Source organism: Biomphalaria glabrata, chromosome 10 (assembly GCF_947242115.1).
Source record: "Biomphalaria glabrata chromosome 10, xgBioGlab47.1, whole genome shotgun sequence".
NCBI lineage: Eukaryota > Metazoa > Mollusca > Gastropoda > Planorbidae > Biomphalaria > Biomphalaria glabrata.
Window position 1 is genome coordinate 28,804,388 of NC_074720.1, and position 26,672 is coordinate 28,831,059.

Sequence of the window (26,672 nt, forward strand, 5' to 3'; positions counted from 1 at the left end):
GAAATCAATGGATCTTCTTTTGTATTTTCATGTGTCAAAGTAAAAAGCTATCTGCACAAAGTGTATTTCTTAAAATTAGATCTAGGTCTAAATCCTTTCGATCTTTTCTCATGTCAACATTGTAGACATGGCCTAGATCCATAAAATACTATAGCTGTAATAGAGTCGGACAACTATATTTTTTTTGAGGGTCTTAAGTTTGTTTTAGGGCTACAATACATACACTACGGTCTAAGTTAGTACCCAAGGAACATTTCTGCCAAGTTTTATCAAGATTGGTCAAGCGGTTTTGATGTCTATAAGTAACATACATACATACATACATACATACATACATACATACATACACCTCACATTCTACTTTATAATATAGATAGAAACCAAATGAAGTTGAAATGAGATAAAATAACTGTAGTAGACTTTAGTAATAATATTTCTTAACAAAATCTATCTAACTCATTACTATAACACAAACTTTCAGTCTTACGTTCTGGAGTCGTCTCCCCTAACTAAGACCTATGTTGTATCATTCGCAACCAATCGCTGACCTCTTTCCACCGTCACCATAGAAGCACACACACACACACACATATTCCATAACACGCATATTGTTTTTGGAATATGTCTGTCACACAAAGAGTGAGCGACTGTTGGCTACTAATTCTAAGGGTTTTGGTACTGTTGTATTATAACACTGGTGTATCATCAGACTGACTTGGACACATTGGTTTCTCTTTCTTTTGAAACGACATGCCATTTCTTGAGTTTTACCAAATGCCAGAAAAAGTTTTTTTTCCCAATTTTAATAGCCACTTAGCCTTTTGGTAACGTCACATAAATGTCAAATTGTGTTCACTTGGAGACGACACTGGGCTGAGGAAACTCATACACAAAAAAAAAATTACGTGCTAGAATCTAATTAAATGTTTTCACCTTTTTTTTCCTCTTCGAATTTGTAAAATAGAAATACAGTTAAATGTGTTAACCAATGAGGCCAATTACAACTTTTTTAACCATTATTTTTTTAAGTTCTTAAATTTAATTAATTTTAATTAAATCAAATGTAAAATTAAAAAATATGTTTTAATTTTAAAATGTCTATTATATGACTAGTCTACAGAGATCAAGCGCTGATCGAGTCATTACAAAAGTCTAGCTTTAGAACTTCGATTGTAAACTTTATTTGCATTCATGTTGATCTCAGAGCTCTCGCGGTGGACACCCAGAAGTAGGCCTATTAGTTTTTTGTCAAGAAATGTGTATTAGTTGTTATTGTCTAGAAATGTGTAGGCCCTATTAGTTGTTATTGTCTAGCAATGTGTATTAGTTGTTATTGTCTAGAAATGTGTATTAGTTGTTATTGTCTAGAAATGTACCAAATCTGAGATTGTCTCAAATTGTCTGTCTAGAACCATGTTTTATTTATTATTCTCTAGAAATTGTAGGCAATTAGTTGTTATCGCCTAGAAATGTGTATTCGTTTTTATTGCATAGAAATGTGTATTAGATTTTATTGCCTAGAAAGGTGTATAAGTTGTTATTGCCAAGAAATGTGTAATAGTTGTTATTGTCTAGAAATGTGTATTAGTTGTTATTGTCTAGAAATGTGTATTAGTTGATATTGCCAAGAAATGTGTAATAGTTGTTATTGCCTAGAAATGTGTATTAGTTGTTATTGTCTAGAAATGTGTATTAGTTGATATTGCCAAGAAATGTGTAATACTTGTTATTGCCTAGAAATGTGTATTAGTTGTTATTGTCTAGAAATGTGTATTAGTTGTTATTGTCTAGAAATGTGTATTCGTTTGTATTAATTAGAACTATGTCTTGTTTGTTATTCTAGCGATATGTATTGTTTGTCAAGGACCACGCTAACAAAGCTTTCAATGAAGTGTTACCATCACACGGCCTGACCCCTGACAGAGAAAGCTGGTTGATTTCTCTAAATGTTTTCCTTGTATGACGGTGTAGTTTAGATCGACGACTAGATTGCTGAACAGAGGTGATTACTACAAGATATGGAGCTTCCACTTGACTCACATTACATCCGTTCACACTTTTAGATCCACGATTTTGTTTAGGTCCACACAAGCGTGCATAGATGGCCGATTGTATCAGTTAGGTGCCCTCCCTCCGCACAAATTGACAAAGCTTTGAAGCTTCAAACCGCGAGCAGTTGATTATGTCAATTGTCCTCCCTGTTGACAACTTGACAAAAGCTTCTTGATGTTATTATGAGTCCTATCTGTTGTCATTTTGAAGGAATGCGATTGGTTTAGGCCGTGTCATTAACACAAATATATTCAAGAAGTCTTGTTTTGTTGTTTTTGTTTCTTTGACTAAGCAATTATTAAAACATATTTTGTAATCAAATTTCAAGTCGTTGCAGTGGCGTAGCTAGGTATGCTCATTTATTTGGGGGCCCGGGGGTGGGGGCTTGACTTCTTTGACATTTTGACATTCGACATCATGACATGAGATAATGGCGTAATATTTAATATTTAATGTAAAAAAATATTTCGAACACTCATTTGGGGGCTCCCATCCCCCACCAGAGCTACGCCACTGCAGTCTTTGACCATTAAGTTTTCTTAATTAATTGGCTTGTAAGTGTGTGTGTGTGGGGGGGGGGTTAAATTATATTTCACTAAAATCATTATTAGTTAATGGTAGTAGTTTTTATCGCTATCTTAAACTGATTTTTCAAATATTTTTTTTATTCGAATTACTTTATTTCAATACTACTCATACTCCTAAACCTACAACTATTGTCTTCGGGGCAGCTGTGCTATGTGTAAAACACACGAAAACACGCGCTTGTTGTCCCTGTTTGAAAAACAAAAAGGAAAAAGACAAGGTCTCCTGTAGAGAGAACTACAAAAAAAAGGAACCACTACTGGATGACAAAGTGGGACACCGGGGGGGGGGGGGGGAGACCACGAGTGCAGGCGGGATGTTAAATGAAAGGTAATCAGCCGTAAAACAAATAAAACAATGACCTTTGACACCAAGAGGAGAGAAACGAGATTCACATCTTTTTTTTTCTCTCTTCTTCTTTCTTTTGTCTCTTTGGGTTGTTAGAGGCGTGTGGGCTCTATTAGTGACATGGGATTCTATTAGTGACATGGGATTCTATTAGTGACATGGGATTCTATTAGTGACATGGGATTCTATTAGTGACATGGGATTCTATTAGTGACATGGGATTCTATTAGTGACATGGGATTCTATTAGTGACATGGGATTCTATTAGTGACATGGGATTCTATTAGTGACATGGTATTCTATTAGTGACATGGTATTCTATTAGTGACATGGGATTCTATTAGTGACATGGTATTCTATTAGTGACATGGGATTCTATTAGTGACATGGGATTCTATTAGTGACATGGGATTCTATTAGTGACATGGGATTCTATTAGTGACATGGGATTCTATTAGTGACATGGGATTCTATTAGTGACATGGGATTCTATTAGTGACATGGGATTCTATTAGTGACATGGGATTCTATTAGCCCGTTGAAGGAGGATATGTCTAGAACTGGGTCAGCATGTGTACACATGGAAGAGTTGACCATCAAGTAGTAGCCTACGTAAGGAGTTCGATATTTCTGAGGTCAACTTTTAAAACCCAACACCTTAAACCATAACTAGCAAAAGCCAAGGACTTGAAAACATTATCGTCCGTTTTAAAATCTGTATTGCCTAGTAGTTCAAAGGTTCCAAAATGAGAGCCCAAGAGTTCAGATCTCGCTGAAGACTGAGATTTTAAAATTTTGGATTTTCAAAGTTTTCTTTGAATCCAGGAAGCTCTAATTTTTTTTTTATATCTAATATTAGTTGGAAAAAGTAGCCGCAGTTGTCCGTTGTGCTGCCACGTGACATCCACGTTAAACATGGGTAATTGTAACAGATGAGCTTTACGTTGTCATCCTATATTTACACATTAATTACACACAAGTTTTACATCATTAAATTCCAGAACATACTAGATAGGAAATTGATAAAGTAATGAAATTATTATCAGTAGGGCGTAATTCTCTTCTCGTATTAAGTAACCTTTGTAATTTATAAGATAAGCTAAAATAAGATACGTGAAAACCATAGGGCTCCTTAGGCAGAGCCTTTCGGATATGTCAATGAATTTCCTTTGAGACACAGGATCGATCTTTCTAAATCCCCCCTCTCCAAAAAAAATGGAAGGCTGATATATTAAATGGATGATTGATCTATTCAGTAATGAGATGCCCTAATTGATGAACACACCGTTGGAGTCATTTATTAAATTTTGATGTTTTCTTAAGTTCTGAGGATATCATGTTTTTATACTATTCCGCTGGTACGCCAATATCAAAGATGTCATTAGTTCTGAATCCATTGTGCGTTGACTAGAAGAAAGTCATGAGATGCAAAATGGCTGTCACAAGCCAATGAGGCACTGCTAGGGTGACCTATCCTTGAACCTTGATAACCAAAATAATTGCAATAAATATCGTCATCAACTAATGGATTCTTGCCAAAAAAAAGGAAATAAATTTGATTATGACGCCATTCTTGTATGTGCTCTAGAAATGATAAGTACAGAAGGAAGTACATTGGAGATCAGAAACACCGACCTATATATATCATATCTAGGCTGGACATGGAAATCTTTTAACGCATTGTTGAGTATCATTTAGTTATTTCAATCAAGTCTGACCATTTCATTTTAGAAAATACTATAGCTGAATAAAACTTGAATTCAATGATTTCGCTTCCGACGTTAAAATCTCATACAACACCAGAAACAACACCAGAAACAACACCAGATACAACACCAGATACAACACCAGAAACAAGACCAGATACAACACTTTATCAAACTCGACATGAAAGATAGAACAACTGCCTTGGTCTATTTGTTAACAATTAACTTGGAACGAGGTTATTCCATAGCTCTGACCTACTTTAAGCTACGTCACGTGGTTATGTTCTTCTTATGATGAAGCTCCAGATCTAGTACTAGATCTAGACATCTACTTAAACAGATGAGAGCTGAAGAGAGCAACAGTGAAATTTTTTAACCTTTTTTTTTATTAATTAAAAATTTATAGATCTAGAATCTTGACTATTTTCTCATTAAAATAACATTTCACAATGAAGTCAATGAGGCCATAAACTGTTTACAACACTACCATGTGACATGGAAGAAATACGGAACAATTCCTTTAGCCGAAGAGAAATGCTCTTGTAACTGATGCACTCGTAGGCCTGTAAGAAATACAGTTGTAGATTAATTAAATCTAGAATGACGGTTATGAGATGATGATTCCATCTGTTGTCTATATGAACGGAGAAGCTTGTGTAGAGAGCTGTGGTAGAAGTTTGTGTAGAGATGTGGTAGAAGTTTGTGTAGAGAGCTGTAGTAGAAGTTTGTGTAGAGAGCTGTAGTAGAAGTTTGTGTAGAGAGCTGTAGTAGAAGTTTGTGTAGAGAGCTGTAGTAGAAGTTTGTGTAGAGAGCTGTGGTAGAAGCTTGTGTAGAGAGTTGTGGTAGAAGTTTGTGTAGAGAGTTGTGGTAGAAGCTTGTGTAGAGAGCTGTAGTAGAAGTTTGTGTAGAGAGCTGTGGTAGAAGTTTGTGTAGAGAGTTGTGGTAGAAGCTTGTGTAGAGAGCTGAAGTAGAAGTTTGTGTAAAGAGTTGTGGTAGAAGTTTGTGTAGAGAGTTGTGGTAGAAGTTTGTGTAGAGAGCTGTGGTAGAAGTTTGTGTAGAGAGATGTGGTAGAAGTTTGTGTAGAGAGTTGTGGTAGAAGTTTGTGTAGAGAGTTGTGGTAGAAGTTTGTGTAGAGAGATGTAGTAGAAGTTTGTGTAGAGAGTTGTGGTAGAAGTTTGTGTAGAGAGCTGTGGTAGAAGTTTGTGTAGAGAGATGTGGTAGAAGTTTGTGTAGAGAGTTGTGGTAGAAGTTTGTGTAGAGAGTTGTGGTAGAAGTTTGTGTAGAGAGATGTAGTAGAAGTTTGTGTAGAGAGTTGTGGTAGAAGTTTGTGTAGAGAGTTGTGGTAGAAGTTTGTGTAGAGAGATGTAGTAGAAGTTTGTGTAGAGAGTTGTGGTAGAAGTTTGTGTAGAGAGTTGTGGTAGAAGTTTGTGTAGAGAGTTGTGGTAGAAGTTTGTGTAGAGAGATGTGGTAGAAGTTTGTGTAGAGAGCTGTGGTAGAAGTTTGTGTAGAGAGCTGTGGTAGAAGTTTGTGTAGAGAGCTGTGGTAGAAGTTTGTGTAGAGAGCTGTGGTAGAAGCTTGTGTAGAGAGTTGTGGTAGAAGTTTGTGTAGAGAGCTGTGGTAGAAGTTTGTGTAGAGAGCTGTGGTAGAAGCTTGTGTAGAGAGTTGTGGTAGAAGTTTGTGTAGAGAGATGTGGTAGAAGTTTGTGTAGAGAGCTGTAGTAGAAGCTTGTGTAGAGAGTTGTGGTAGAAGTTTGTGTAGAGAGTTGTGGTAGAAGTTTGTGTAGAGAGTTGTGGTAGAAGTTTGTGTAGAGAGATGTGGTAGAAGTTTGTGTAGAGAGTTGTGGTAGAAGTTTGTGTAGAGAGCTGTGGTAGAAGCTTGTGTAGAGAGTTGTGGTAGAAGTTTGTGTAGAGAGCTGTGGTAGAAGTTTGTGTAGAGAGCTGTGGTAGAAGTTTGTGTAGAGAGTTGTGGTAGAAGTTTGTGTAGAGAGTTGTGGTAGAAGTTTGTGTAGAGAGTTGTGGTAGAGCCATGTGATCGTTTCAAGCTCAACTATTTCTCAAATTGCTTCCTAATATTCAGAGTTATCAAAGCACATTGTTAAGACCATAAACCTGTCACGTGATTTGCCCTCCAGACTTAAGATGGCGATTGTAACTTTTTCCATAATGGAACACTTCGCATATTCTTTGTATTTAGAGGAACAATTTGCTTATTTAAAGGGAGGTTAATTCACGCGGTGTCCTGCTAGGTAGTTCATGGAACACCTATTCAGACTTCGCGAAACACTAAGGTTCCGTGGAACACAGTTTGGGGAAACACCAATTATACCAGCGAGAACACATCTCTGACAATGCATACACCCCTGTATGTCTTCTGTCCAACTTTCCAGTATTTATACAACTAAGTCATGTTACACCTTCAGAAGCTCACTTCTATCTCCATCTCGCCCGCTACCAAACCACTTTAGGCATAGTACTCATCTGGGGAGGGGGGGGGGCGTCTCATTCAATTAACTTGACAAATTATCATTTTTATTGTACACTGGTCACCATTGCACCCCTCCCTCCTTTTTTTCCTCTTAATCTCGTCCAGCGACTATTCATCCCTCGCCTACGTGAAATCAGGCCAGAGTGTGGAGACTAACTTGACGTTACCAGGGTTAGATGAGGCTTATTAATCAAGTATGTGTCACTCACGCTGAGCCACGCCCCCTTCCCGTCCTCCCAATTCACACGCACAGCTAGTCACACACACACACACACACACACATCCATACTTATATTGTGAACTTTGTTGAAGAGTTCCACCATCTTTTAGTCTCTGTTCATCTCTTCAAAATAAAAATGCTCATTTTATTGCTCATTTTATTGCTCATTAATCAACAGGCGAAGGCCGAAGGTTCAGGGGTGCCCTTATATCTACATATATAAAGTAGCACTTCCCCATACCGGGTCACAATGCACTTGGAGACTTTCCATGTACACAGAACGAGCCCGTGATCTAAGAGGTAACTGTGCCATCATATTAACATTGAGGACTCTTTCAAAAATACTTGATCTTTGGGGGCGTGGGGTGGATGGACTCCTTAAGGCTAGCAGCCTACAAAAGTTATCTTATCTTATATTATATAGACGTTACTTCAAAAAAGATGATTATGTCCTACGCGTCATGTAAAGTTATCTATCTGGAAAAATATCAATTTTTAGATTATCCCTCTTGTTTCTCACTTTTTCTAAATGTGTAGTCATTTGTACGTCTATTGGATACAGTGCTGTAGGTCTACATGCTTCTATCATCGACATTCACCACATAGTGATTAAAATAAACAAAGATTGTTTGTGTAAAACATTGCCGGCTGTTTTATTCACTTTTCTGAAGTATCTACAAACAAATGGATGCTAGAACATGGTCATCTTCAAATATGGCTTCCAGTTGGACATTACTGCGCTGTCTTTATGATCAGTATCGCAGACAGATGGACACTACCGATGGACTTTTGGTGGAAGCGTAGTTTCAAGCAAGGAACATAACTATACATTTTCTTTTTTAAATACTTAAAACAATTTTATCTTCCCCCCTCCCCCCCCCCCCCCCCCCCCCCCACCAAAAAAAAAATTTGAACGAAATTTAAAAAAAAAGCTAAAAAGAAAAGGAACAATATAAGCCACTGTACAATCAAATGAACTGTACGTGAAAAACAAAGAAACGTAACTCCAATGCCTCCAGCGATGACGTCAACAGACTGGTCACAGCGAGACAACTCAAGCATGACATGGTTATAAACACAAATATTAGCTAAAAACCCCCAAGAGTGCAGAAAGTAACAAGTGGAGAAACTAAGCATACTTCCACAACAATGGGTTGTGTGCAGCAACCATAGCGTCATCAGATGACAGGCTTACTACAGCCACTGGTTGGGCGTGTTCCATAGCATGCACTTAATAGAGGGGAAACCCTTTTTTTTTTTGTTAACAGTCTCTATTCAAAGTTCCCAGAATGGTTACAACAAGAAAGTATGTTCCATTCAATCTGCAGCGCCTATATATATATACGTCCTACTTTGTGGAAATCTAATGTTAAAGGTCTTTAAAAAAACACTCCTCTTCAAAAATAATTTTCTTGTAAGACCCATGGAATCTGCATATAAATGATAAACAGAGGGTATGAACTTTTAAAAAGGCCCCACAAAATCTCAAAGATATGCATACGCCATCATCACATATTCAAATGACCTCAAACAAATTTTTATTGAATAGTTGACTCACAGAGTCTCAAGTCTTTTGAGTTCCAGCAGGATACAGATTTTGTACTCCTCACGTTAATTTACAAATATTCATCGCTATTGCAAGCCGTTGTGACTTGCTTCTTTATTAAGTGATTTAAGACGGTGTTGATACGTTGCTTAGTTTCCTCTCTTGTTACACTGTCCTCTTCGATGTTTCAAAGAAAATTACATATTGCAGAGTCTATTGCATTAAAATGAGTGTTAACTTTTTAAAGCATAAAACAAACAATTCAATATGACTACAATGAATCAATGGAGTTCTATTTGAATAATTGTAAGTGTTCCGAAAAACTTCAAAGTTAAAAAAAAAACAAAGAAACAAAAAGAAGAATTTAAAGACAAATTAAATGGCAAAAATCTTTTGGAACAAAACAGCAGGTTTACAGAATAGAATTTGGTTTAAGAATGAAAGTAGGTCAAAATGTAACAAGATTCGCTTTTAAAACAAAGTGTTTTGGTCTCTTTAGATTTGAGTCGTTTCTCTGATGTTGTAGTTGTCAAGACGCACCAGAGTTTGTGTTTTTTACTTCCCAATCCTAACAAATGATGACTGTCCTTCCCTGGAGCCGCGACGGAATCCCAATTTCCAGTTCTCGCTTGGCGCTGTTAACAAGTTTGTATTCTTGCCGATTCGGACAAAAGCGGACGAAGGGATTTTGCCGATTCTGACGAAGGCGGAGCTACGGCTAGCAATGTTGATGGGGTCCTCATCGCTGATAGCAGAGTTGGCAGAGTCAGACGAGGTTTCGGCAGGGGAGGTTGAGGATTTGCCGATTCGGACAAAGCTGGAAGCTTTTTTATCCATGGGCGTATCGGATTTCCCGATTCTGACGAAACTGGAGGCGCGTTTGCCTTCGTCTTCTACCTCGTCCGCCCCTGACTTTCCGATGCGCACAAAGCTGGACACACGTTTATCCTCCTCGCCTTGAGATTTTCCGATTCTGACAAAACTGGACACTCTCTTAAATAAGTCCTGATCGTTAAGTCCAGACTTTCCAATTCTCACAAAACTTGAGGCTCGTTTCTTTTCTTCTTCGGAGTCTACTAGTTCTTCGTTGGGGCTTTTTCCAATGCGAACAAAACTGCTGGCTTTTTTTTCCTCGTCAATGTCATCGAGCTCTGACTTTAAGTCGTTCTCTATTGATCTACCTATCCGTACGAAGGAAGACGGCACTTTTCCAATTCGGACAAACGAAGATGGCGATTTGCCAATTCGAACGAATGAAGACGGGGATTTTCCTATTCGGACGAACGAGGAAGGGGCTTTCCCAATTCGGACGAATGAAGATGGAGATTTTCCAATTCTTACAAAGTTAGACGCCCTCTTGTCAACATCTTCGTCAGAGTCCTCTTCTGCCAGGGATTTACCTATCCGCACAAAGCTAGACTTTCGTTTGCCGATGCGAACAAAAGACGAAGCTCTTTTGCCATCGTCGCCTATTGGTTCTTCTTCACTAGAATCGTCTTCGTAGCTTCCGGCTCCCTCCATCGGTGTCCGCCCAATCCGTATAAATCTACTCATCGTTGGATACCTTCCTATCCGCACAAAGTTGGATGCTTTCTTCTCCAGGTCAACGTAATTAGGGTCAGTTTCCAGGTCTTCAACATTATCGCCGCGACCTATTCGGACGAAGCTGCTAGGGCGACCTATCCGGACGAAAGAGCTCGCCCTTTTGTCGTCCTCCAGATTGTCCTCGGCGATGTCCCCCGAGACTCCGTGGAGCAGGACCGTGACGCTGATCAATATTATGTTGATGAACATTATTGTCTTTATGTTGCCAGGAGTTCTTCTATTTGTAGAATGGGTCGCTATGGAAAGCTCTATAACTTGTTGTATGGGTTGCTATGGAGAGCTATTATTAAAATTCCTGAAACAGAAAATAATAAATTCGTTAATAAAGTGGTTTCTTTATTGAACGGAAAATAATATATTTGTTTAATTATATAGAGGTTCAAAGTTGAAGAAAAGAGAACAAATTAACACTGGAGAAACAAAAGGTTACTTTGAAAAAGAAAATGAAATGAATTCAAAGCTGATCGGGATCTATTTCAAATGAGATGAAAGTAAATTTAATTTCCACCAATAATTCTTCAGTACTTAGCTCATGGTGTTTTGGATATAATTTTTACAGTTTTTGTTATGGGATGTAGATATAATAATAGGATTGAACTGCTAGGATTTTTTAAATTTAACATTTGTTTTTGTTTTTTTAATGTGTCAAATCACCCAGATCTAGTGAAAAATACCAAATGTTCTGAGTACTGCAGAACAGAATGAACTAGAACAGAGCATTGACACTGTACTAGCTCGATGCAGCACCCCGTCTCTCACTCGGATGATATTTGCATTAGAGTTGGGAGTAGGAATCCGCAACACTTGATTGATAACCTGGAACAAGCACACAGAGAGGGAAAGCCCCCCCCCCCCCCCCCGGCTGGTAGATCAACTAATCCCATCAGTGCACGCTGATATAAACTACAAGTTAAGGTTCAAAGTTCTCCCATCACTAATAATATTACATGTAGTGACGTCCTACAAACACGAATGTAATCACTTGTTTATTATAGATAATTCAGGAGAGGAAACTGTGGACGTAGGGAAATGATTGTTGCCCACATTTATATTTTGATTTATTGACCACAAGTTTATGCCCCTGGATTTTACGCTGATTAGATCTCCATTTTCAACATTAGACACAAGGACACAAATATATTGAATTGTGTGCTCTCTTTCTATTTCAAAGTACATGACTTAGGGGAAATAAACACAAATCTACAGTAATGAAATTAATATATATATGTACATGCATTATTTCAATACTGAATATAAGATATAATCATTATTATGGGCGTAGCCAGAGTTTTTTTTTGCGGGGCGAGGGGAGAGGTTGTTTAGGGAGGGGATCATTTTTTTTTAACATCTGCGCACGCGCACATTCACTCATAGCACACACACACACTCAAACCACACAAAAGTACATTGGCTGGCGTGTCTACATAGTAGTATATGATGTTCTACTAACAATTAAAAGCCACTGACCTTTATTAATCGAATCTTGGTAGGAAAACAGATTATTAATTTGTGAAATATTTTATTTGATGGAGTGTTGAACCTCAAGCGCCCCCACCGCCCACTACGCCCATGGAATTCTCGTTTCACTTGAGTTTTTCTCAGGCTATCGCTTGAATTATGATTTACTGGGAGCCCAGAGACTGGTAGACACAACGGGTCAGTGTGTACAATAGTTATATGTGTGTACGTGGGGGAGACTACTTTATAATACATTGTACATGTTATATGTGTACGTGGTGGAGACTATTTTATAATACATTGTACATGTTATATGTGTACGTGGTGGAGACTATTTTATAATACATTGTACATGTTATATGTGTACGTGGTGGAGACTACTTTATAATACATTGTACATGTTATATGTGTACGTGGTGGAGACTATTTTATAATACATTGTACATGTTATATGTGTACGTGGTGGAGACTACTTTATAATACATTGTACATGTTATATGTGTACGTGGTGGAGACTACTTTATAATAAATTGTACATGTTATATGTGTACGTGGGGGAGACTACTTTATAATACATTGTACATGTTATATGTGTACGTGGTGGAGACTACTTTATAATAAATTGCACATGTTATATGTGTATGCATATGTTCTTATGTTCCTTTGATGCTGTTGCAAAGAATGTCAGTGTCGTACAATTTTCCCTATTGCTTTTAGTAGCTCTCGATAGTCAACCATATTCTTCTATATGTGTGTGTGTGTGTGTGCTGAAACTGGTCAAAGAGTTTATAAACTCAGAATTTACTTTCTCCTACTCCCCTCTCTCTCTCTCCCACACTCTCTATCTAACTCTTTATGTCTCTCTCTTTTCCATTTTTCTTTGCCTCTCCATATCCTTTTGTTCTGCATTAAACAAAAAGACTGTAGCTAGTGCTAGAATGATTTGTGCTTGTGTTTAGTTTCCCCAAACTGCGGCTTGCTATGTGGTCTCTTCTCTCTCACTCCTGTACTCACGTTACTATCTCAGAACGTCCCACATATAACACAATTGTTTGAGACCCGTGGAAAATACTGCCCATTCCGGCCACAAGTTAACTATGTTGACACACAAAACGATTCTTTGAAGTCGCTTTGACTTGTGTCGTCTGGTTATCAGACCTGTTGTTTCCTTTCATTCCAATCTGGTCTAGTTTTGCTCTTAGATTACACTTCTTTCTGCCTTTTTCTTTCTTCTTGCACAACGACTGACCACAGAGTCACCAAGGAGTACTCGCGATGATTTTCAGGATTAGGACGAGTTCTCACCCTTGGATGTTCTGATTGGTGTTTGATGGATTTTGTTTCCCGCGTTTTTCCCAGGAGAAAAGAGTAATGGGCCCTTGTTACGAAAACCACTGGACTCAGTGTATTGGAGACTTCGACCAAAATATTTCATACAGAAGCCTCCCGTGACAATAGGGCTCTATACATTCTGTCAGAAGAGAGTCTCTGCTTGGCTCTACCACTGAGTTCTATTCTTTACAGCAAGCAAGAAAGAAGAGATAAAAATATAAATATACAGAGAGAGAGAGAGAGAGATTAAAAGAAAGAAAGATTAGATAGATAGATAGATAGATAGATAGATAGATAGATAGATAGATAGATAGATAGATAGATAGATAGATAGATAGCAAAAAAGACAAACATATAGACAGACAGATAAATAGATAGATGGATAGATAGATAGATAGATAGATAGATAGATAGATAGATAGATAGATAGATAGATAGATAAATAGATAGATAGATAGATAGATAGATAGATAGATAGATAGATAGATAGATAGATAGATTGTAAACAAATATCAACACACATGCAAACATACGTTCACGTGTCTACACACACTCTTGTACACAAAAGCAGACAACAGAATCTCCAAGGCTGTAGACGAGCTGAGATACTGGACAGAAAGAGGTCAGTGTAAAGTTTCTGCTCTGGTCACTGGGCCACTAGTTTCTATTTCTCACATTCAGACGACATAAGACCAGCCGACAGATTTCTAAAAGTACTTCTAAATCTAACCCATCGTTTTGTTGGGAATTCTATTTCTGGAGGAAGAGAATGTTTATTGTTTGTTGGTTATCAAAATGATTGGCACTCACAGGACTAACAATTAAAACTCGCTTACGTTCTTACTAAAATGTTTTGTACTTGAACTGATATTTTTAAATCATCCTCTCTCTCTCTCTCTCTCTCTCCCACACACAAACACTAAAACACAGTCACACACACATTCTCAGTGGTTGAATCCAAGGCGCTTGGTGTCAATGTTTGCAGCAGTTATTCCTAGATCACTGTCTGATTATCTGAAACAACTTGAATGGCTGGACATTGGTCACACCCGGCAATCATTTCAATTAGAAAGTCTGCGATGGGGTTTACAGTGTGCTCAATGGTTTTACTACAGGCCAGGGTAATACCAATCCCTCTCCCTGCCCCTAGTTTGTTTATGTTTCAGTAAATCTAAGTTTTCAAAACAATACAACAGCAGACGATCTTCTCTTAGTAAAGTGACGGTCTTGCAATAGAAATATTTTTAAAATAATAATTTGGAAAATATTTTTTTTAAAATGTTTCTTACAACGTGAGTAGTCAATATTTTGCGCAGTTCGATCTATAGAACACTAGATACATTCGTAGTGTGTACACAGGGACAGACAAAAATACGAGAGAAAGAGAGACAGAGAGAAAGAGCGACAGAGAGAAAGAGAGACAGAGAGATAGAGAGAGGAAAATTTTGCGCATCGTCTAGATTAAAAGGTCTAGAGTCTAGATTATAGACTTATATATATTATATCTAGGCTGGACATGGAGATCTTGTATCACCACAAAAAATGTCTTGAAATAATTTGTTTTTAAAGTTGAAACAAGGCATTGTTTTGTACAGTAGTGAGAGGGAGTAATCTTTTTTTTAACCCTAACCTACGTAATATATCATTTTATTTTTAGATCTAGATCTAGTAATTAAACATCAAAAATAAGAGTACTCTCGTCTCATAATTATTATTTTGCAATTTTTAAATACATAATCTAGAAAGATCTAGCTAATCAATCTATTTAAATGTAGATAAGATGATTAAAATCAACAGAGATTAATTATTTCGATTTAGGATTTTTGAAACATTATCTCAATGGAAACTAACAGGAAATTATTAGCATGAATATATAGTTCTGTGATTAATAGCCCATTCTAAAGAAAATCCGAGAAATGATTTTGCATTATTTTTAAACTTTGAAAACTAAAGATTATTACTGGTCGTGCGGTTTGCGCGCTGGACTGTCGTTTGGATTTATCGATGGTCCCAAGTTCAAACCCTGCCCGCTCCCATCCCCCGTCGTCATGCGGGAGGTTTGGACTAGGAAGTAAACTATCTTCAACTCTGAAGGAACATCCGAAACATCTCAAACAAACAAACAAAAAAGATTGATTGGGGCGACTTCCTTTAGAGCTTGAAAAAGAGTTACGTACATAAAAATCTATTTATACAGGTCTGTGAATTGATCAATCGCGGATAAGACTTTGTTTCCGGTTTCCAGTCTAGATATAATATATGTAAGTCTATGGTCTAGTTCTATATCTTTGGAATAATTCAAGAAAAAAAAGCTGTTTATCAAATTTTAAGTTGCTTTAAGTTTATTGATATATTGATTATCTAAGCTTTGTCTATATTTACATATAAATTTAATATAAATTACATCAATAGATCTAGAAGATCTAGATTTAGACTAGATCTGTAAAAGTAGATCCATAACTAGAATAAATCTTAAGAGTTCTTTGTGTAATAAAAGTACCACTAGATAATTGATATCTTATAAATTACATCAATAGATCTAGAAGAAGATCTAGATTTAGACTAGATCTTTAGAAGTAGATCCATAACTAGAATAGATCTTAAGAGTTCTTTGTGTAAAAAAAGTAGGCCCTACCACTAGATAATTGATATCGTATACACTGCCCGCTGGCCTGGTTGGTAGAATCTTTCGATCAAGACGCTGACGGTTTGATACCCAATTTGAGCTAAATTTAAAATAAAGTTAAGACAGAGGCGGCGACAGTTAACCTTATAGAAAAGTGAATGTCTATGTTTACTAGGATCTGGATCAGTGGCGTCACTCTAGCCCCACCAATCAACTTTCTCCCATCATTTCCCAATAAACATTATCGTAAGTTTGTTCTTTTTTGTTGAACCAATACAGTGAGCTGATTACCAATACAGTGAGCTGATTACCAATACAGTGAACTGATTACCAATACAGTGAGCTGATTACCAATACAGTGAGCTGATTACCAATACAGTGAACTGATTACCAATACAGTGAACTGATTACCAATACAGTGAGCTGATTACCAATACATTGAGCTGATTACCAATACAGTGAACTGATTACCTGGCATTAATTTTTAGAAAAAAATATAAATGAAGTGTAAATTGTATTATAAAATCCCATTGTTTATTACACGTATTCAATAGATATTGCATATCTTACAATGCACGTTTATTCAAATTAGAAATAGACTTAACATCGCCTTCAACGTTTAGACGAAACGGTCTAACATTACGCTATGTTATTCAAACTACCATCTAGATTTGAAAATCTACGTTTGCCATTCCTCTAGTCAGCCATTAGTTTGGGGGGGGGGGGGGCGCTTTTTTTTTTTGACAAAGGCTTGATAAAGTTGTTACGCGTCCATAGCAACCATTTTAAAACTGAAAAACGTGTGCACTGTGAGCTCCCATGAGCTATGTGTAGAATATGAGCTATATAATGTACTCTGTAGGAAAGTGAAGACAGAGGTGGCGACAGTGAACCTTGTAGGAAAGTGAAGATGGAGGTGGCAACAGTGAACCTTGTAGGAAAGGGAAGACAGAGGTGGCGACAGTTAACCTTATAGGAAAGGCAAGACAGAGGTGGCGACAGTTAACCTTGTAGGAAAGGCAAGACAGAGGTGGTGACAGTTAACCTTGTAGGAAAGGCAAGACAGAGGTGGTGACAGTTAACCTTGTAGGAAAGGGAAGACAGAGGTGGCGACAGTGAACCTTGTAGGAAAGGGAAGACAGAGGTGGCGACAGTGAACCTTATAGGAAAAGGAAGACAGAGGTGGCGACAGTGAACCTTATAGGAAAGGGAAGACAGAGGTGACGACAGTTAACCTTATAGGAAAGGGAAGACAGAGGTGGCGACAGTGAACCTTATAGGAAAGGAAAGACAGAGGTGGCGACAGTGAACCTTGTAGGAAAGGGAAGACAGAGGTGGCGACAGTGAACCTTATAGGAAAGGAAAGACAGAGGTGGCGACAGTGAACCTTGTAGGAAAGGCAAGACAGAGGTGGCGACAGTTAACCTTATAGGAAAGGGAAGACAGAGGTGGCGACAGTGAACCTTATAGGAAAGGGAAGACAGAGGTGGCGACAGTGAACCTTATAGGAAAGGAAAGACAGAGGTGGCGACAGTGAACCTTATAGGAAAGGGAAGACAGAGGTGGCGACTGTGAACCTTGTAGGAAAGAGAAGACAGAGGTGGCGACAGTTAACCTTGTAGGAAAGGCAAGACAGAGGTGGCGACAGTTAACCTTGTAGGAAAGGGAAGACAGAGGTGGCGACAGTGAACCTTGTAGGAAAGGGAAGACAGAGGTGGCGACAGTGAACCTTGTAGGAAAGGGAAGACAGAGGTGGTGACTGTGAACCTTGTAGGAAAGGGAAGACAGAGGTGGCGACAGTGAACCTTATAGGAAAGGGAAGACAGAGGTGGCGACAGTGAACCTTGTAGGAAAGGGAAGACAGAGGTGGCGACAGTGAACCTTGTAGGAAAGGGAAGACAGAGGTGGCGACAGTGAACCTTGTAGGAAAGGGAAGACAGAGGTGGCGACAGTAAACCTTTTTGGAAAGTGAAGACAGAGGTGGTGACAGTGAACCTTGTAGGAAAGGGAAGACAGAGGTGGCGACTGTGAACCTTGTAGGAAAGGGAAGACAGAGGTGGCGACAGTTAACCTTATAGGAAAGGCAAGACAGAGGTGGCGACTGTGAACCTTGTAGGAAAGGGAAGACAGAGGTGGCGACAGTGAACCTTGTAGGAAAGGGAAGAAAGAGGTGGCGACAGTGAACCTTGTAGGAAAGGGAAGACAGAGGTGGCGACAGTGAACCTTGTAGGAAAGGGAAGACAGAGGTGGCGACAGTGAACCTTGTAGGAAAGGGAAGACAGAGGGGGCGACAGTTAACCTGCAGGAAAGTGAAGACAGAGGTGGCGACAGTGAACCTTGTAGGAAAGGGAAGACAGAGGTGGCGACAGTGAACCTTGTAGGAAAGGGAAGACAGAGGTGGCGACAGTGAACCTTGTAGGAAAGGGAAGACAGAGGTGGCGACAGTAAACCTTTTTGGAAAGTGAAGACAGAGGTGGTGACAGTGAACCGTGTAGGCAAGATCTGAAGATTGAGACTGCCATGTTTCTGATGTCCTCACATCACCTGTACATAAACAACCATCTACTTTTACATCACTAATTTTGGTTGAGTCGCCGCCTTGTTTTGACCTGACACACGGTCTAGTAGATTTCTCTGCACTTCCTGCTGTGCCATTTCATCCAAACTATATTGTCAAACTTGTGGAACTATTCTATTAACAGGAACCTGTAGGTTTCATCCATGACATTTTACCATTTCACTTATCAACACTCCCCAAGATGTTTTACTAATACATGGGCTGGTCTAGTGACACTAAGTGATGCATCTTTAATTAAACCGTTTTTTGTTGGGAGATTGTACAGGAGCGCTGTTACGTCGTACAATCAATTATTTGTTAACTTATTTGTTGAACTATCAACACTCTTTAATTTATTCTTTACTCTACTGGAATCCTGATTTGTTGGTAGAGTAGAGACGCGATTGGTTAGTGTTAGAATTTAGATCATTCACCTGAAGGTTTTATTCAGAGTTCGGCCTATTTTTTTTTCGTAAATAGACTTTTTACTTATATGTCATGTTTAGATGTGGCCTGTTCTGTAAATCAGTGATGTCGGTTGGTAAGAAATTGGTCATCACTTATTTCAACATACACCGTTAGTTAGGCTCTAGTTAGATGGGACCATTTTTTTAGACTATTCACCGTTTCGTCAGGAATAATTGTGTCTGGCTTATAAATCTATATCTATATCTATAATTCTCTTCTTCCCTCAACAGTTTAAACAAAAAGTAAAGGAAAGATCACTCTGCGTATAGTCCACGAGAAAACAAGAGTAGTGTTCACACTACGGATGACTGGCTGCGCGATGGACTGTCGTTTAAATGTATCAAACCTTGCCCGCTCCCATCCCCCTTTGTCCAGCGGGAGGTTTGGACTAGGAACTAATCTAAGTAATCTACTATGTTTATAGATGTAAACAGCAGGGCCGGACTTAACCATTGTGGGGCCCTATGCGAAACGGATTTCTAAGGGCTAAGTTTGGGTAGGGAAGAGGATAATAAGTGAAATTTAAGAGTTTGTTTTAGAAAATAAATTCGTCTATAAATTTTATTCATTCTTTACTACGTACAGAATTACTTTACGAGCCTTGCGTGTAGCAAAGTCATACAGTATATCATAATAATCATGTTCAATAGCAAGAATTACCGAATGTTTCAATCTATCTTTGAGAATTGTTGACCTCAAGTAATTCTTCATTAGTTTGAGGCACGAGAAGCTTCTTTCACCAGATTACACAATTACGGCTGATGCATAATGCCGCGCATAAGATTGGCGTTTTCCATATTGAATGACACCCCAAAATGACAATTTTTGTGACTTTTTCGTATATTTTGCGATTCCGGGAGATTTCCAGGAGCTCCTGGTAAATCGACAAAAGGGCGCGGAAAATCTGTTTTGTTATAAAATGGTTTAATTTAAGAATTTCATTCATCCCCCATTCATTGGCCTCACTCAGTCGTAGAACGACTATGGTTCACCTCAGAGCACACTTCCTCATGTGGCTGTGGAGCCCTATTTTGGAGAGACACTCCACCTTGAATTAGAGCGGGTCCTATGAAAGAGCGGGTTCTATGAAAGTGCAGCCCCACTGCGGTCGCATAGGTATCAGTGGCCTAAGGCCGGCCCTACAAAATAGCGGCGTATGCTATCTATATATATATATATAATTCTCTTCTTCCCTCAACAGTTTGTACGAGCAAGAAGTAAAGGAAAGATCACTCTCTTATTACTGCGGATAGTCACCCCACGAAATAACAAGAGAGGGGGGGGGGGGGGAGAACAAGTATTCACACGTCGCTACGGATGACTGCGCTCTGGACTGTCAAACCCTGACCGCTCCCATCCCCCTTCGTCTTGCGAGAGGTTTGGACTAAAAAGTAAACTATCCTCAACTCGGAAGGAACATCCGAAACATGTAAAACATTTTACAAACAAACATTTTACAAACACTAAATAGCAGGGCCGGACTTAACCATTGTGATTTCCTATTCGAAACGGATTTCGGGGGGCCAGGTTTGGGTAGGGAAGCGGACAATAAGTTAAATGTAAGAGTTTGTATTAGAAAATAAATTCGTCTATGCATTTTATTCATTCTTTACTATGTACAGAACTACTTTACGAGCCTTGCGTGTAGCAAAGTCATATAGTATATCATAATAATTATGTTTCCTACATAGATCCCGCTCAAGAATTACCAAATGTTTCAATCTATCTTTGAGAATTGTTGACCTCCTGGTAAATCGACACGAGGGCGCGGGAGATCTGTTTTAAGTCAAAAATGATTTAATTTAATAATTTATACACCTTGAAATAGCGCGGGTCCTATGAAAGTGCGGATCCTTTGAAAGTGGGGGCCCACTGCGGTCGCTTAGGTTGCGGTGGCCTAAGACCGGCTATGCAAAATGGGGCGTATGCTACGCCGCTGGTCGACTAGTAATTAATAAATATTGTCTTCCTGACCAGACAGACTTACCTTGTGTCATCAGTCTAGAGTCTAGACTGACAATATTTCAAAGTTGACAAATTAGTCATATTTTGTATTTGGGTTTCGTGTTTCAACACGGAGTTATAAATATTCCTATTTGTTGACAACACTTATTTAGTAGTTGTCAGTTTTGATGTGTTGGGAGAAAATGTCCGTCTCATTTCGCCTGAACTGATTGTGAATGTTAGCGCCAAAAGTTTTAATAACAGTAGTCTGCTTTTTGTTTACACTTTGATTTCTACAAAGCTTTTATCAACTCATTCTGTCTGTCTGTCTGCCTGTCTGTCTGTCTGGTAGAAGTTTAAACAAGTTTTTTCTCCCATTTCCCATTCTCAGATAAAGTTAAAACTTTGCACAATTATTCATTGAACCTGATGAGACACGAATCAATCAAACCAATTTGTAAATTAATTATTGATGATGATTAAAAGTATATTTGATATCGAGTCAAGGGGAATAAATGCTACTTAATGAGAGATGTGGATGTATATATGGATTTTATCCCCGTATTATGTTTCAACGTTTCAAAGGGCAGATAGAGGTTAGATGTTAGCTGAGTAGCAGAGGTTATAGAAGGAGAGAGGAGAAGAGGGAGGCAGGGAGGTGTGTAGGAGGATAGGGGTGGGTTTGTTGAGTAGTAAAGTATAAAAGCGATATCTTTCCATCTCAACTCACTATGTCGAATATTATCCTCATAAACAGGAATACTGTCAATGTTTTAATAATGGTACGAGTGGCGCCATCCTCCTAACCCATTACTCCCGCCAGATGCCCCATGCTGGGTCCGAAGGGCATTCTCCCAATCACCATTCAGGCAAACATCCCCATTACCCAAAATAGACCTGACCCTCGTCTCCCTTGTTGACCTATCGTGACTTCTGACCCCACCTGGGACAGCGTGGTTTGTGGTACCGTGAATCGTGCTGTACCGATGCGACGTTTTCCTAATGAAAGTGTTTGACCCTAGAGTGTTTACTGTTAAGACTTGTGTGTTTTTTTTTACTTACTGACCTGTGGGACTAACAGTGACTGAACAGAAAACAGAAGGTGTATTAATGGAACTAACAGTGACTGTGGAGGCTCACAAAACGATGGCGCTGGCGGAAGAGTATTGTAAAGGAGACAGCGGTGTGGTTTTGTTTTTCTCGTGACGTCTCACATGTGCATCCCTTGGTGCACATTTCTTGTGCGAGACGGTGCGAATGAGTTCGCAAAAGTAATGACGTCAGCGGAAGATGACGCAGGATACAAGCAGACAGTTTGTGTCACCATTATAGTTAAATTTTCCTGCGATTTTAAAAAAGTAATAAAGCGTCTAGATTGAACTCCATTAACTTTTTATGTTTCATGATATGTTTGTAGACTAATTGGAAACATAGTGTGTGGACAGAGTGACCCATAGTGGCTAAATGCATGACGCGTAGGACGTAATAAATTTCTATTTTGAAGTAACGTCTGTATTATATAAGATAAGATAAGATAAAAGCAGGTTTTCAGTGACAGAGTGGCCCAAAGGTAGTTTTAAAGTTACAGAGTGGCCCAAAGGTAGTTTTAAAGTTACAGAGTGCCCCAGAAGTAGGCTTGTTTGTTTGTTTGTTTTACTTATTTCGGATGTTCCTTCAGAGTTGAAGATAATTACTTTCTAGTCCAAACCTCCCGCAGGACGACGGGGGATGGGAGCGGGCAGGGTTTGAACCCGGGACCATCGATAAGTCCGAACGACAGTCCAGCGCGCAAACCGCACGACCAGGCAGCCATCCAGGCAGCTTAAAGTTACGGAGTGGCCCAAAAGTAGGTTTAAAGTTACAGAGTGGCCCGAAAGTAGGCTAAAAGTTACAAAATGGCCCAAAAGTAGGTTTACAGATACCCGAGATGAGCTCGTATTAAAAAATCAGAGCAGGAAGGACTCAATCCTCCCGTAGTGCTCTGGCAAGAAACTGGGCTGTTCGGTGTAATGCCTCGTAGCTACCATACATGTCGAGTGACTGCTCAGACACCCCCTTCCCCATTTTTAACTCTCGGAGCTGGGGACACCCGTACAAGTTATGCTTCACTGTTGCAGATACAGATACAGATTGTTCCAAAAGTAGGTTTACAGATACATAGTGGCCAAAAGTAGGTTTTCAGATACAGAATGTCCCAAAAGTAGGTTTACAGATACAGAGTGCCCCGAAAATAGGATTACAGTTACATAGTCGCCCAAAAGTAGGTTTTTAGTTACAGAATGGCCCAAAAGTAGGTTTTTAGTTACATAGTGGCCCAAAAGTAGGTTTTCAGTTTTACAGAATGGGCCAAAAGTAGGTAGGGAAGCGTCGTTGGCCAAAGGATTTATAAAGTTGTTACGCGTCCATGGCAACCAGAGTAAAACTGCAAAACATGTGCACTGTGTTTTCTTTAAATATTTTCCCCTGTGCAATGTGTTGAATCTAAGAATCGCGCTGGCTGAGCGGTAAAACGCTTGGCTTCCGAATCCTGGTGAAGACTGGAATTTTTAATTTCGGGATCTTCGGGCGCCTCTGAGTCCACCCGACTCTAGTGGGTACTGGGTACCTGCCATTAGTTGGGTAAAAGTAAAGGCAGTTGGTCGTTGTGCTGGCCACAAGACACCCTCGTTTACCGTACGCCACAGAAACAGACGACCTTTACATCATCTGCCCTACAAGGTCCGAAAGGGGAACTTTACTTTTTTATGTGGAGAATATGCGCTATATATAATGTACAAGTATGCTTAATACATTTTGTATGTATGGTGTGTACAATATACTCAGTGAATATAGCATGGATAGTAAAAAAAAATCAACATTTGTATATACCAATGTGAACGTTAAATACAGTATGTACAATATATATATATATTGTTTGTTCAGTATTTTTAAAGCGTAAGGTGATCTTGCACATTTGAATTTTTAAAAAATGTGTTTGTTAAGTTTTCAGAGCCTCATGGGTAATTTCTCTAATTGGAAATGCTTTTAGTGGTGTCACCCTGACCAGAATCGTGTGTGTGTGTGTGTGTGTGTTGGAGGAGGGGGTGCAGTGGATTAGGTTGGAATATAATATTTGTTATTTCTGTTTTTGTTTTTTTAAACACACACACAATTGATTGACGACGTTGTCTTTAGAGGATGGATGTCTCAATTCCCCACTACAGGAGGAATACTGACTTTGATAAGTCTGTATTAGGAAAGGTGATACTTTAAGTACATTGTCTAAATTGGAATAATAATAATAATAATAATAATAATAGGAACATTCTTTTTGCCTGTCAGAGGGCGGTGCTGCTGCAGACCTTCCCCATCACCAGAAAATTCCTCAGTAGAAACTGATAAAGGAATTACAATGAATTTTGTTTCTCTTTAAGCTTGACCCTGGCAGTGCCAGAGAATGAATACTCGTTCGTTTCTAACATAATAATAATATTAATAATTATGGACGTAGCGGTGGGGGGGGGGGGAAGTTGGGGTTCAACCACCCCTTTCCAAAGTATACTTGACCCGACGTTTTCCTACCAGTGGCTGGGCTCCACGACTAAAGTAGATCTACTAGAACTCAAATGACAGCCTGAGAAAGAGTCAAGCAAGATACAGTGACCAGTTTCCAGAGTGGGGCACAAGGCTCAACTTCCTCCTACCAAATACAATAATTCTATTTTTCCCTACAAGTCTCTGGGCCCCACTTAATGAATTGCATTGAAATGCAGATTTCCTATCTGACCAGCACTTTTTTTTGTTAGAAGAATAAAGGACAAAAACTGTACTGTACTTAGAAAAGATTTATCTTAAATAAAAAGGGAAAGGACTAGCTCTAATCATTACGCAAATTTAAATTGTACACACACACACACACACAGCCACACACAACGCGAAAAAAAAGTCCCTATTGATTTTGCTATTTGAAGATTTCTGTACACATTATTTTGTAAGGGAGCAATCTTGAAATCACTTCTAATTATGGTGTTAAAATGTTTCTAAAGTATTTCTGAATATGGGCGTCAAAGTGGTTCTCTTCACCATATCAATTAGCGCTGAATTAGCAGGTCATCCACATCCCCTACCTACCTTCTGTGTACGTACCTGGACTTAACGTAAACATGGTTATCAAAATACTTTCATAAGAACCCCGAAGTAATTTCCTATTATTTCAGAACACATTCTAAGAATTGCCCTATAACCTCAGAATACTTTCTGAAGATCTCCGAAGTACTTTACTTTTACCTCAGAATATATTCTTAAGCTCTTCCAAGTACTTTCCTGTTACCTCAGAATACTTTCTTTTAACTCTTCAAAGTATGTTCCTGTTACCTCAGAATACTTTACCAAGACCAAGATTACAAACATCTTTTTCCATTCCTAAATGTCCTCCAAATGATCCATCTTCTATTTTTCTATGAGTTACTTCCGCTCGGGAAACGAGGCTCTGATTCTTTCACAATCCCCTCCCCAAAACAAAAAAAGGAATAAAATTGCCTCCTCTCTTCTTCTCTTACAAACACTATTTACTACAAAACAAACGACAAAACATTCTAATTCTATTATCTCGTGCATTGCAAGTCGTGCATGTGTTGAGGTGTCCAAGAAGTTTGTACAAATATTCTGCGCTCATCTTCAGCAACTGATGTCTATGACATTTGAGATGACATTGAACTGGTGACTAGTCAAGTGACTATAAGCTATGTTTAAGACGTCGTTGGTGTCTTTCATTGTCAGTTTGTTTTTAGTAAGTTAATATAAACTCAGTCTGTCTAGGTGGAATCTTGTAGACGGTATTTCTCCAACCTCCCATTCTCGGATAGAGTTGAAGCTGTGCACAATTACTCACAACACAAGAACCAAACAAAAAAATCACAAATTAATTAATCGATTAGTCGTAATATATTAATTTTCTTTTATATAGAAATATACTAAGCTTAGACTTTTTTTTTTAGTCTACAAAATCTATTTTCAGTGGCTAACGAGTCGCCTTCCATCATGGATGCTCAAGACCTCGAATTCAAATCCGGACTCAGGAACTTTAAAAAAAAAGCTTTCGAAAAAGCAGTACGGAAACCTTCTCCCAGCTGGTCAACAAAAGTGATTGGAGCATTGCGCACTAACCATTCTAAGAGCATGACAGTAGCGCTGAACAAACAAAAATGAATACAAATATTTCTACTCGGACTAATTTATTATTGTTAAAAAAAAATTAATTACATTATTGTTTACAAATAATTGATGGAATTTCATTTTGTGATGGCTTTCTAACAATGCATTTTCTTATGTTTAACTTCTTTTTTTTTATGGTTTCGTAATTCAAGTTATCATCCGTGAATTGATTGATGTTTACATGATTGTCTTACAATTCATCTCAATCCAAATGAGTTGAATGAACGATATCTTTAAACAAATTTATGCTTTTTTTTGATTGGCAGTTATCTTCACCTTCACCAGTCTTTTAGTCGGTTGAAGCTTTGAGGCATCTCACGTGATCCTTTGACTATCGTTCTCCATTGCTGTCTTTTGCCTTGAACAGAATCTTTTTCAATGGCAGGGCCGTCCAGTCTTAAATGTCGTCTTCCCATCGCTTTCCTTCTCTGCCTCTACTTTTTCCTGGTACTTTTCCATGTAGGAAGATCTTTGCGAGCGCTGAGGAACTTGTGAGATCAGCATGTCATCCTGACTCCTAGTTACCAAGTGATCCTGTTTCGAATATC

At 38.7% G+C, this 26,672-nt stretch overlaps 1 protein-coding gene across 1 annotated transcript in view; it reads right to left on the minus strand.

The window, feature by feature from the left end:
* Positions 1 to 8,318: 8,318 nt before the first annotated feature.
* The window catches only part of LOC106058160 (FMRF-amide neuropeptides-like), a 71,770-nt gene continuing 53,416 nt past the window's right edge, over positions 8,319 to 26,672 (minus strand). The window contains exon 2 of the mRNA XM_056044197.1: positions 8,319 to 10,841. Coding sequence (XP_055900172.1) covers positions 9,497 to 10,735 — 1,239 coding nt within the window. The 5' untranslated portion in view covers positions 10,736 to 10,841 and the 3' untranslated portion in view covers positions 8,319 to 9,496. The remainder of the gene's footprint in view (positions 10,842 to 26,672) is intronic.